This window comes from Anastrepha ludens, chromosome 6 (genome assembly GCF_028408465.1).
Source record: "Anastrepha ludens isolate Willacy chromosome 6, idAnaLude1.1, whole genome shotgun sequence".
NCBI classification, from domain to species: Eukaryota; Metazoa; Arthropoda; class Insecta; order Diptera; family Tephritidae; genus Anastrepha; species Anastrepha ludens.
This window is the reverse complement of record NC_071502.1, coordinates 71,359,310-71,370,960: the sequence shown is the minus strand read 5'-3', so window position 1 is coordinate 71,370,960 and position 11,651 is coordinate 71,359,310. Positions and strand designations below refer to the sequence as shown.

At 38.1% G+C, this 11,651-nt stretch overlaps 2 protein-coding genes across 2 annotated transcripts; one reads left to right on the top strand and one right to left on the bottom strand.

Annotated features, from left to right (window-relative positions):
• The first annotated feature begins 1,616 nt into the window (after positions 1 to 1,616).
• Positions 1,617 to 5,279, top strand: LOC128868867 (beta-ureidopropionase). The gene is made up of 3 exons (XM_054111418.1): positions 1,617 to 2,068; positions 3,982 to 4,244; positions 4,311 to 5,279. Exons 1-3 carry the CDS (start codon positions 1,965 to 1,967, stop codon positions 5,099 to 5,101), a joined length of 1,158 nt encoding a protein of 385 aa, XP_053967393.1. The 5' UTR covers positions 1,617 to 1,964; the 3' UTR covers positions 5,102 to 5,279.
• Positions 5,280 to 5,281: 2 nt separating this feature from the next.
• LOC128867104 (spermine oxidase-like) lies at positions 5,282 to 6,847 on the bottom strand. Its single transcript, XM_054108204.1, has one exon. It carries the CDS (start codon positions 6,845 to 6,847, stop codon positions 5,282 to 5,284), a length of 1,566 nt encoding a protein of 521 aa, XP_053964179.1.
• Between the last annotated feature and the right edge of the window lie 4,804 nt (positions 6,848 to 11,651).

Genomic DNA, 11,651 nt, shown 5'->3' with positions numbered 1-11,651 from the left:
CGTCTTGCAGCCAGACGGCTGCATAAACTGAAATACAACAGCGGCGGACCGCGAACTACCTGAGTGGTCGTCATTCGTCGGTGCTATTTCGAGACCAAATCTCAAAACAGAGGAAAATAAAGCAAGGAGCTCCGGAGGGTGGTGTCCTTTCAGCAAGCAGTTCCTGCTAGGGTGTTACCGCAGGTCTCACCCATGCCGACACCTGCTTGAGCTTGAGCCACCTTCCTAACATGTTAGGAGGACTTCCTTAATTACGCGGACGAGATCCAGGACAAAACAGACCGGCAGCTACTGGATCGGACAGTCTACAAACAGACAATCAACGACATTCATCGGGAGACCATTACCACCTTCTTAAGCTCCCGACCCTTGACCATTGTAGACGAAGAGCTCCAACTTAACCAGAGTCCCGCGTAACCTTAGCACAATTAAGTTCTGGATACTGTAGCAGGTTAAACTCCTACTTATCCAGAATCGACCCCGACATACTAAACATACATACATATGACCGGCATGTGAAGGCACCCCGCACGACACTAACCACCTTTTCACATGTCCCATCAAATCCACTCATCGAACCCCCCTCTCCCTCTGGACCCAATCTGTTGAAACAGCTGGTTTCCTGGGCCTACCGTTAAATGAGCTAGACGAAGACGACCGGTGATTACACTACACTGACAGGGCAAAGTTACTGCTACAACAACAACAATAACAACAGCAATGAACACTTCAAGTCTAACAGGCCTTCAGAGCAGTGCACTACACCGAAAACAGTCCTATAAATTTAACTGTTCTTTTCTTTTAATTTATTTATTTTTTTATTTTATTTTTTTTTTTTTTGAAGAAAAAAGGAAAACCCAAAAACAACAATTTACTATTTAGAGAGAGCTGATCGTGTGGTTATAATTACTGTAATGCATGAATGCACCTGTGTTCACAAAAATATCGCGCGAAATATTGGCAGTTTATTTATTTTTTATTTTTATATACAACTGCAACAATTATATAGCTCAAGGTTTCAAACTTTGCGCGAAATTTAAAAGATTCAACAAATTTTCATCAGAATTTCAAACATTTTGGTCCTAGTATGTACGCATGTATAAGTACTTATAAACATATAGGCATTTCTAACATCAATTCCGAAGGCGGTGAGATTTTACGATTTCTAAACACCTAGTTGAAAACATTTAGAAGCAACAAAATTATATTAAAATTTGTATTATTTTTCCTCGTTTTACTTTTCTGAACATTTTTCTTTGAGGCTGCTAATATTTTTAAAATGTTTATACTTATAGTATGTGAGTATGAAAAGCGAAGCGCGAGAAACAACTCGGCTCTCAATTATCTGTACTAGGCGATCAAACAATGTAATATACGAGAGTACTTATATATGTATATACACTGAGAGTAAAGACTGCTAGAGAGTGAGAATGTTGCAGCAATAAACGCTCACTTATCTTTTCGAGTATATTATATACCTACATACATATATAAATATAGAGCACAACATCGTACAGCTAGGGCGACACGCTCATGCATTTGCAGTCCAGTGTCGGATGACACACGTACTTGTTTCGTGTCACACGTGCTTGTTGTCGGTCTTTGCATGATAAAAATCAAAAATTTTAGGTTTTTTCGCGGGCAAGCGTCATGCACCCGACTCGCACACATAGGTATAAGCTGCTGGACAGCAAATGCATGAGCGTGTCGCCGTAGCTTACGTCCCATAAACGTTAAACAAAATGTACATTTCTCTCTGCCATTAGCATTGAATACCACCGCCACCCAAGTGAAGGCGCACTCTAGAGCTTGTCATTCGCAGCCGAGCAGTGACCGATTTGGATTCACCAACGCTGGCAAAGTTGAGAAGATTTCTGAAATTAATCTAAAAGTTTAATAAATTATTGTGAGGAAATATCATTGAAACACAAAACGGCATCATCAATAAAAAAGTATTAATTAAAATGTCTGATTTCAATTTGAAAAGTTTAGAAGAGTGTCTGGAGAAACACATACCAGAGAATGAGTTGAAAGAGGTGAAGCGCATTTTGTATGGCGTCTCTGAAGAGTAAGTATAGTAAATAGTTGCTGATTAAACTTATATTAACTTTTTAATATGGATATTGAAATATGTTTTGCTGTCTGATAGCAATGAATCAAAACAACTGAGTTGTTGCAAACTTCTGTTATATAACAAATCTGAGAGATATCTACGCTTTTAACAAATTTTACTGTCCGCACGTTATCAGTAATGTTTGTATTTCAGTGATTGTAGGTATTATAATATATTCAAAGTTTATCTACGGAATCGTCTCACTTTGTGTTTAGGTACATAAGAAGTTTATTAAGCGAATCGTATGCATTTATATTATATTAAATAAAAACCCAGTAGTAGAAAATATTGAGACAGTATTTTAAAGAGCTAGTTCAGCACTCTACCTTTCCTTACTGTCGCCGTACTAGCAAAAAAGGAAAGGTGTCTGTAAAAGCTGAAAAGTAATAACACAAAAACGAAATTTGCATTCAGTGACAGCAGCCTGATACAGCATAATTCGAATCGCATAGGAGGAAGATCTGGGTTTTCGAATTTAGTTAATTCCACTGTCCACCAGTTTCCAGAAAAATTCTATTCAAAAAAACTTTCATACATTCGTTATATGGATAAAATGTGCAATACCTTTAGAAAGTATCAAATATCACAGAGAATTTTCAGCCAATTAAAACTTGCACTTTATTACTGCGCACCCAAATTGTTTCTTTAATTTTTATTAAGAAGTAGAAAATTTTGGCGAAAATTTGCAGAATTATTATAAATTTTGTACAAAGTTCTAAGCTTTTATTTATATGATATTTGTTGTAGAATTAACTCTATTATTAAAACAAATTAATGAAAACTAAAAAAAACAAGACACTAGTCAAAACTGGTCAAAATATGGAGCCTTTATTATTTTCACCATGACTGTAGGTGTCACGCGCATACAAAGTAAATTCCAAGTATACGAAATAGTAGTGAACAACAAGTATATGTAGCTCTTTTCCTAACAAAAATAAGACAAAATCCTCAAACATTTGATTCCAATTCCACAGTTTTTAATGTATAGTCAAATATATAGCCTATTAAATTTTAGTAAATATAATAACATATGTATGTATATATGTAAGGAAATTGTACATCGCCAAAAGCTATACAATTATTAGTTATATTGTACTTTTATAAAAAACTGATAAATATTCAAAAAAAAAACTAGTAATCAAAACTGGTCAAAATGTTGATGTGCTATCCTTGTGTCGTGCACAGAGAGAGCTATAAATTTAATTAAAAAAGGTAAGTTAAACTTATAAATGCATACAAAATGTTAAGCATCGAGGTCTAAAACTGTTAAGCTAAATTAAAAAATCCTAAACAAAAAGTTACATGACGACCTGCAGTGGCAGCCAAGCTGCTCGAAAAGCTTTAGAAAACGCTTGAACCTCTACAAAAATAGTCCAGGAAGGAAAGTTTATGCTGAATTCCGTTGTAAGCTTAAACGAACTGGATCTTGTGTGGGTGCCTGTCAAGCATAGCGGAGACTGTCGACTACGTGAAAGTTTTTCCTTGATGAAGCTCATGAGAGCCATACTTTGTCAAATTCTTTACTAATCGGCGAATATTTCCTCTACACCCGTTGGAGAAATGAGTTCTAATTTCAAATAAATTATTAGTTAATTTTCTTTTCCTGTACCAAAAAATTGAAGAAGATTTTTCAACATCAAATTTTACTAAATTTAACCGGGTTCCTCTGTCACTACCACGATGTAGAGAAAACAGAGAATTATTTTTGATTTACTATCGCTAAACTTTTGTATGCAAAAGTTGTTTAGATTATTTGAACATACGTTTTATCACGAAATCCATTTAGCTATGACTAATCTCTTAAAAGATGCACTCACATTAAGGCACTATAAAATGAATTTTTAACACTGTTTTTAACATTTTTATAGCGATGTCCTGGATCTGCCTGCGGCCACCACCTCTCTAGCCACGGATAATGACTTTGAAATTAAAGGTTATCGCATCACCGCACAGAAAGAGCATATACGCAAACCACGTGTAGTGCGTGTGGGTGCCATACAAAACTCCATTGTACTACCCACCACTGCCCCAGTGGACAAACAACGCGAAGCTATTTGGAATAAGATACGCACCATAATCAAAGCAGCTGCAGCGGCAGAAGTTAATATTATTTGTATGCAAGAAGCATGGAGTAGGTACCGAAATTAGCATACATGCGAGATTATTCAATTTATATCAATTTCTTTCTTTCCTCCAGCAATGCCCTTTGCATTTTGCACGCGTGAAAAGTTTCCCTGGTGTGAATTCGCCGAAGAGGCAGAAAAAGGTCCGACAACCCAAATGTTGCAAGAGTTAGCTAAAGCCTACAATATGGTTATTATTTCGTCAATACTGGAACGCGACACGACACATGGCGACACCATTTGGAATACATCTGTGGTGATATCAAATCGTGGCCGTTATATGGGCAAACATCGTAAGAATCACATTCCACGCGTTGGCGACTTCAACGAGTCCACCTATTACATGGAGGGTAATACAGGTCACCCAGTATTCGAAACAGATTTTGGCAAAATAGCTATAAATATCTGTTATGGACGTCATCATCCGCAAAACTGGATGATGTTCGGCTTGAATGGCGCTGAAATCGTATTCAATCCATCGGCCACAGTGGGCGCTCTCAGTGAACCACTTTGGGGTATTGAAGCGCGTAATGCGGCGATTGCAAATAGTTACTTCACAGTCGCAATAAACCGTGTAGGTAGCGAGGAGTTCCCTAACGAGTATACATCGGGTGATGGACAGAAGGCGCATAAAATATTCGGTCCCTTTTACGGCTCATCATATGTGGCGGCGCCAAATGGTGCACGTACACCAGGTTTATCACGCAATCGAGATGGTCTGCTTATCACCGAATTAGATTTGAATTTATGTCGACAAGTGAAAGACTTTTGGAATTTTCCTATGACGCAGCGTTTACCATTATATGCGGAGTCTTTCAAGCGTGCCTCCCAATTGGACTTTGAACCACAAGTCATTAAAGAGTAGAGCACGTACTTAAAGTTTAAGTAAATGATTTTGTGTTTCTTATGAAGAAATTTTAATTTATTAATTTTATTTACAATTTTTTTATTCATTCGGACAAAAATTATATTTCCAATTAAATATATCCATGTATGTATGTATACATATTTTTTTGATTATAAATTTCAATTTAAATAACCTTTCCTAATCTAATGTGTAGTAACTCTCCAGACGCTTGGCCTCCCGTATACCGCTCTCCACCGCACCATGTACTGTGCCGAAATAGTGCTCATGTGTAGCTTCGCCGGCAAATAATACCACTGGTTTTACGGTTAGACCCATTTCAAAGGTGGATGCCTGCGCTAGCACTGTAATTGGTTGTGCCAAAATTTCTGCGCCCGTTTCCAATTCTTCCGTCTTTAGTGAACGAAATGATGATGTACCACAAAAATTTGGATTAGTAAACCAAATGGATTTTATGAATTCTATTGGAGTTGGTATATGCCAATGTGGCAAGAACCGTCTCAACAAGTACATACATCCTTCTATAACCTCGGCGTCTGACATTACTTCAACAGCCGGAATTTTTGAACCAACCATAAAACCTACTAATACGTTTGGTTGATTTGGGACTCTATAGAAGCCATAGATATTTTCTACCCATGCACGTGTGCTTTTACGTATGGCCGATATGTCCTCCTCACGCCAAAGCATTGCTACACCCGTCCATTTATTGTTCCAAAAAGGCGGGGAGAACTCAAAAAATAGTTTCATCATACAGCCAAAACCGAGTCCTTCGATGGCATTTTGCTTAGATACTGGCAATTGCGGTTCGAACATGGTTTTTGCATCTCGTTTTAGCACTCCCAGCGGGACTGTCACTATGACGTGATCCACTAGGAATATACCGGGCGAATTCACACAAGTCACCTCCACTTTGAAATCAGCGCGGTCCCATTTGATCTCTTTCACATTTAAGCCGAAAAGAATTTTATCCTCTAGCAAACCCAAATCGTTACCTAATTCATCCGCTTCTAGCAGTACTTGCAAGTACTGCCCAAAACCATTTTCAAAATGCAATAAATAATCACCATCGCAATCTTTGTAACTTTCAAAACCTTGCGCAGAAATCTCTTCAAGCCCAGCAGCTGTCTCAGATCTCTCGATTTTTAAGAAATTCTCAAAGAACTCTCGTGCAACGATGAAATCAATTTCATTGTATTCCTTACTCATTAGAATTTCATAGAAATTCTTAGAGAGGTATTCACCGAATGTGCCTGCAAATGTAGGCAGGTCCGTATGACGTCTAGCAAAGATTTGTGCAAGCAAACTTTTTAGCTTGTCTACTACATTATTCGGTAATATTTCACCATCCGAACGAATGCAATCGAACTTCGTGTAGATGTAGCTCGACGACCCCAATATTATTTTATCAAAGACGCTTTCGTAAACAATATTTTTCTTTTCACCATGACACCATTGTGCGCCCAAATCTATAACATTATCGCCAAATGATGTCGTAAAAATTCGTCCACCGATGCGATTTTCTGCTTCAACAACTGTCACATACTTGAAACCTGTCTTCAGCAATGAAACAGCGCAGGCAAGACCAGCAGCACCAGCGCCGACGATCAGAAATTTCGGTTGCGATGTAAATTTATTGGTTGAACCGTTATTATATTTATTTTCCTCAATACTTAAATTACTATCCACGCTATAAAGGCTTCCACTGGCACTAGAATCACTGCGAGTAACCTTCGTCAGACACATATCACACAGATGAATGAAACCTTAAAAGCCTTCTGTTTTATTTTAAGTTATTAGAGGCAAATGTGCCTTGGCGAAAAAATTCAAGTAATAAGAAATAAGAAATTACAGAAAATAAAATAAATCAAATGCATAATTCTGTAATAAATTGAATCATGAATCAAATGTACTATGTGAGTAGTAGGAATGCTCTGATTTCAGACAATTTTAAAGTAAATCTTAAATTTGTTATTCTTGAAATCTTTCCTCAAATCGCTTCTATAAAACTAAAGAGTGGCCAATGGTACAAACGCGTTCGCCGAGCATCTATATATACTTGTACAAGGCGCGTACACCTTTTGGGGTGTTTGGCCGAGTTCCTCCTCCTATTTGTGGAATGCGCCTTGATGTTGTTCCACAAATGGAGGGACCTACAGTTTCAAGCCGAGTCCTAACGGCAGATCTTTTTTATGAGGAGCTTTTTCATGATGGAAATACATTCGGAGGTTTGCCATTGCCTGCCGAGGGGCGGCCGATATTAAAAAACCCTTTTTCTTCATTTTTAGTCTTTCACCGAGATTCGAACCTACCTATGTAATCACAAACCAACCCATTCGGCTACGGGGTCGTCGACACCGATCATCTACGCACACGAAAACTCCAATAATACTAATAACTACGTGCACACTGAGAAATCCATACTCAAAAATTTTGCGATTAAATGTAGCGACACAACAGTTGTTTGAGACAGATTTTTTTAATAGACTGCAAGTCGTTACACTGTCGGTAAAAATACAAATATTTTCTTATCTGCAATCATTGGCGATATCAAGGGCTTTGATTAGCGCCCACAGTTCATCAGAAGTGAAGGGCGTGTGCATTTCAAGCTTAAAAAGTACTCTAAATTATTGACCGTATTGAAAATGCCACAGCCAACCGCATTTGCAATCGCTGAGGCATCTGTAGCACGATTTTTAAAACCCTCATGAAGATAATCATAGAATTTTTCCAGATAAATAAATTTTAGCTCCTCAACAGACTCTGATTGCGTATCAGTGATAGTAGTCGTGTTCTTACTTCTCCCATCAGTGGTGTCCCCTTCAGTGTCATTAAGGATTTTCTCAAATTTTTTAGACACAAAACTATAGCTAGACTAGAAATTGGTTGAGTTAGCAATCATATCATAAAGCTCAGGATTGGATTGCTTACTTTTGAGAATTTCTTCAGCAGAAAGCCAAAGAGCTCACTCAGCAGGTGGTAACTCATGAACCAAAGCATATGGTAAGGGTACTGGTATGGAAAGAGGAACTCCAAGACATCTTCTAATGAAGCTATTCTGAAATGTTGTGATCCTCTTGATGAGGGTTTTTGTGACATGCGCCGTGGTGGTTCTGCAGTACTCAATCTTTGACCTCACGAAGCTTCGGTAAAACTTAAGAGCGACATGTGGGTGCAGCTCAGCCCTAGCGACGTGAGAATTTTGAAAAAATAGGAACTATGAGCTAAGTCTTTTATGATCTCATAATGCTCCCAAGGGTCCCTAAGAACTTTATCTTTTTGACCTGCGGTTGTTAAAAGTGTTGTTCACAATTTTGGTTGCCTTGCACAACATACATTAATCAGCATTTTTGCTGATTAAAAGAAAGGTTGCGCGACCAAGTAGACTCCTTAAATTCATGTAGCTTGTAATGAAGATTTGTTTCGGCATTTGCCAGATCTTTGTGACGCGAAACTATTCGCTAATCATTCGCAAATTGATAGACTGCAGTGTACTCGTCCTGACTCGCATGCAAATTTGCTGTATAGATATTGAACAGGATCGGTGAAAGGCAGCTTCTTGCGGCAGGCCGTCATTAACATTAATCGAGTCAGCACGCAATTTAAGAACCCTGTTTGATAGAAAGTTAGCTATCACGCATATAATGCTCTTCAATAATACACGACTTTAGCGTGTCAACTAATATGCGGACGCCGACGCAATTATATGCATTTTCTACGTTCAGCGTAGGCAGTATAACTTTGTAACCATTTCTCTTCCAAACAGCGATTTCTTGCAGAAGATCGCAGCAGATTTACTTTTTCTGTACGCAAAGCAGTTCGTGGGGAGGGCAAGACTCTGATCCAAAGCATCAACGTATTTGCTTTAACATTAAATTAATCATTTTAATAGGTACCGAATGGAGTGAAATGGGTCTAAAGTTTCAGTAATCTGTGAGGTCTTTATTTCGCTTGGGGATGAGGACAATTTTGATTTGTCTCCACGAATTTCTTATTTCATTAAGAATAAAAGAATCATTTAATGCAGTCAAATCGTTTCGTACGTAATACGGTCACACCCCACTGGAGAGCGTAAGTCAAGACAAGAAACAATGAAGGCTCAAGTTATGGCTATGTTGAAAGCAAAACAAACTGTTTTCGAAACAAAAGCAAAACAGCTAACGTTTGCTCGTCAGCAATGTCTTAACAGAGAAACTTCGTAACAATTATAAATCTTATGCTTCCTTCAAGTCCCTTAACATTGCAATGTAAGAACTGCGTGTTTCTTAGATTTTTCATTTAAAGGCTTTGAGCAGATACTGGACTGTTTGATCGAATATACAGGGTGAACGATATGAAGTGTTACCAACTTCACACTGCTTGTATCTGTAAAACAGCTCATGAAATCAACGTCAAAATTGTTCTAGTGACAGTTAAACATATTATTTATAAGCCATCAAAAGCATTTGCGTCTCGGTTTTGTTGATTTTTTTTTCTGTGATGAAATTCAAACGTAATAGTGTGATTGCGTTATATTTGGCTGGAAAATAACAACCAGCCATTGTTCGTGAGCTCAGTCACCTCAAAGTGAATAAAATGTTTGTGTATCGCACTATAAAATGTTACAATTATACTGGTAGCATTGCAAAACGCTATGGAGGTGGACCAAAAAAAACCGCAACAACGCCACAAATGGTTCGGAAAAAAGAAGGCTCGACTTGAACGAAATCCACGTCGAAGTGGAAGAAAAATGGCCAAAGAACTGAAAATATCGCAAGACAGCATTCGACGCATATTGAAAAATGAAGCTTACAAGTTCCAAAAGCACACCCCAGCACAAAAAAAGTTCAGTGCGAAAGAGCAAAGGAGTTGTTGCGCTTGCACGAACATGGCGAATTTTCAAACATCATGTTATCTGATGAAAAAAATTTCCCAATTGAGCAGTTCATAAACATTCAAAACGATCGTGTTTACTTGACCAAACGCTCATACGAGAATTTGAGCCATGGGCGTATGGCCACTCGAAGCAATTTCCCATCGGAAGTAATGGTTTGGGCCGCAGTGACCGCTGATGGACGCTCTATAATCGTTTTTATCGAGCCTGATGTCAAAGTGAATGCGACTTATTATCGGGAAAATGTTTTAGAAGCTGCTTTAGAGCCGTGGACAGGCAAACATTTCGGTCGTAGACCATCGACGTTCCAACAGGACTCGGCACCGTCTCATAAAGCTCTTGTGAACCAAGAATGGTTAAAAAATCATGTTCCACACTTCATTTCGTCCACGCAATGGCTTTCGAATTCGCCACACGCAAACCCGATGGACTATTCCATCTGGTCCATTTTGGAGAGCAAGATGAGGACAAAAAAATATGCCAGTATGGATGCGCTGAACAAAGCGATTATTCGAGAATAGGCCAAAATACCTCAAGATCACATTCGCGCAGCATGCAACTCATTTTTTGACCGTTTGAAGGCTATAGTCAAGGCAAAAGGCGGTCATATCGAGCTAAAGTGAATATATAATATGTTAAAGTTGTAATCATTGTTGAACAATTTTGTCTTTGAAATCAATAAAAACTAATTTCACACAAAAAAGTTATGGTGTTTTGAATAGGTAACACTTCATACCGTTCACATATATGTACATACCAAAATGCCCAGAATGATGAGAGGAGACCATTTAACAATGTTCCGTCCGTTCATGTGCACGATAGTTCGAGCAAAAATTAAATAACGCACTGAAACGTGCTACACATTCTACTCGTTGTTCAATATATATTAGTTTGGAACTAAAACTGGGGGAAGTTTTAAAAGGAACAAAAAAAAACGTATTATTAATGAATCAAAATTACTCAAATTGGGTGAAAAGTATCCGCTCGAGAAAAAAATATGACGCAAGTAAAATTTGAAAAAGGGGCCTAGGGGGAAAAACTGACCTATAGCTGACATAATTATTATTGAGATCGGATAAAACCACGCCCGCTTTCTGCCCGCGACTGTTGTTTTTTTTTTTTGGTGTAGCAGTAAACTTAACCCTGTCAGTGTAGTGTGAATCACCAGTCGTCTTCATCTAGCTCATCTAACGGTAGGTCCAGAAAACTTGCTGTGTTAGATGAGTGGGTTTTTATGGGGCATGTGAAAAGGTGGTTAGTGTCGTGCGGGATGCCTTCGCATGCTTTCACATGCTGGACATATGTTTAGTATGTCGGGGTCATTGCCTCACAGCCAGTTAAAATTAAATTTGGGGTATGTGAAGTTCAGTCTGAACGGAATTTAGCCTCCCTTAAGGGGGGGTAGGGCTAATTCCACTAAAAATATGCACTTATTTATGATTTTTTTTTTGGAAAGATGATTCATGTAAATTTATTTATCCAATTAGTATACTGTAAACTCATATTTCGAAAATATTTTCAAAAATTTTCACAAGAAAATATACAAAATTGAGCCGTTGACAGCAGATCTACGCAGACGTCTCGAAAAAAAGGCAATTTGCCGTGGACAGTTTTTCTCAGCATTGGATCATCTGAAATCAAAAAATCAAAGAGTTTTCATTAGGTAATCAGTTGTCC

Excerpts from the sequence above, each read along its gene's own strand:
- LOC128867104 (XM_054108204.1), bottom strand. The coding sequence starts at position 6,847 with ATGTGTCTGACGAAGGTTACTCGCAGTGATTCTAGTGCCAGTGGAAGC.
- LOC128868867 (XM_054111418.1), top strand. The coding sequence starts at position 1,965 with ATGTCTGATTTCAATTTGAAAAGTTTAGAAGAGTGTCTGGAGAAACAC. Across the intron at positions 2,069-3,981 it reads TTGTATGGCGTCTCTGAAGA|CGATGTCCTGGATCTGCCTG; the intron begins GTAAGTATAGTA and ends ACATTTTTATAG. Across the intron at positions 4,245-4,310 it reads TTGTATGCAAGAAGCATGGA|CAATGCCCTTTGCATTTTGC; the intron begins GTAGGTACCGAA and ends TCTTTCCTCCAG.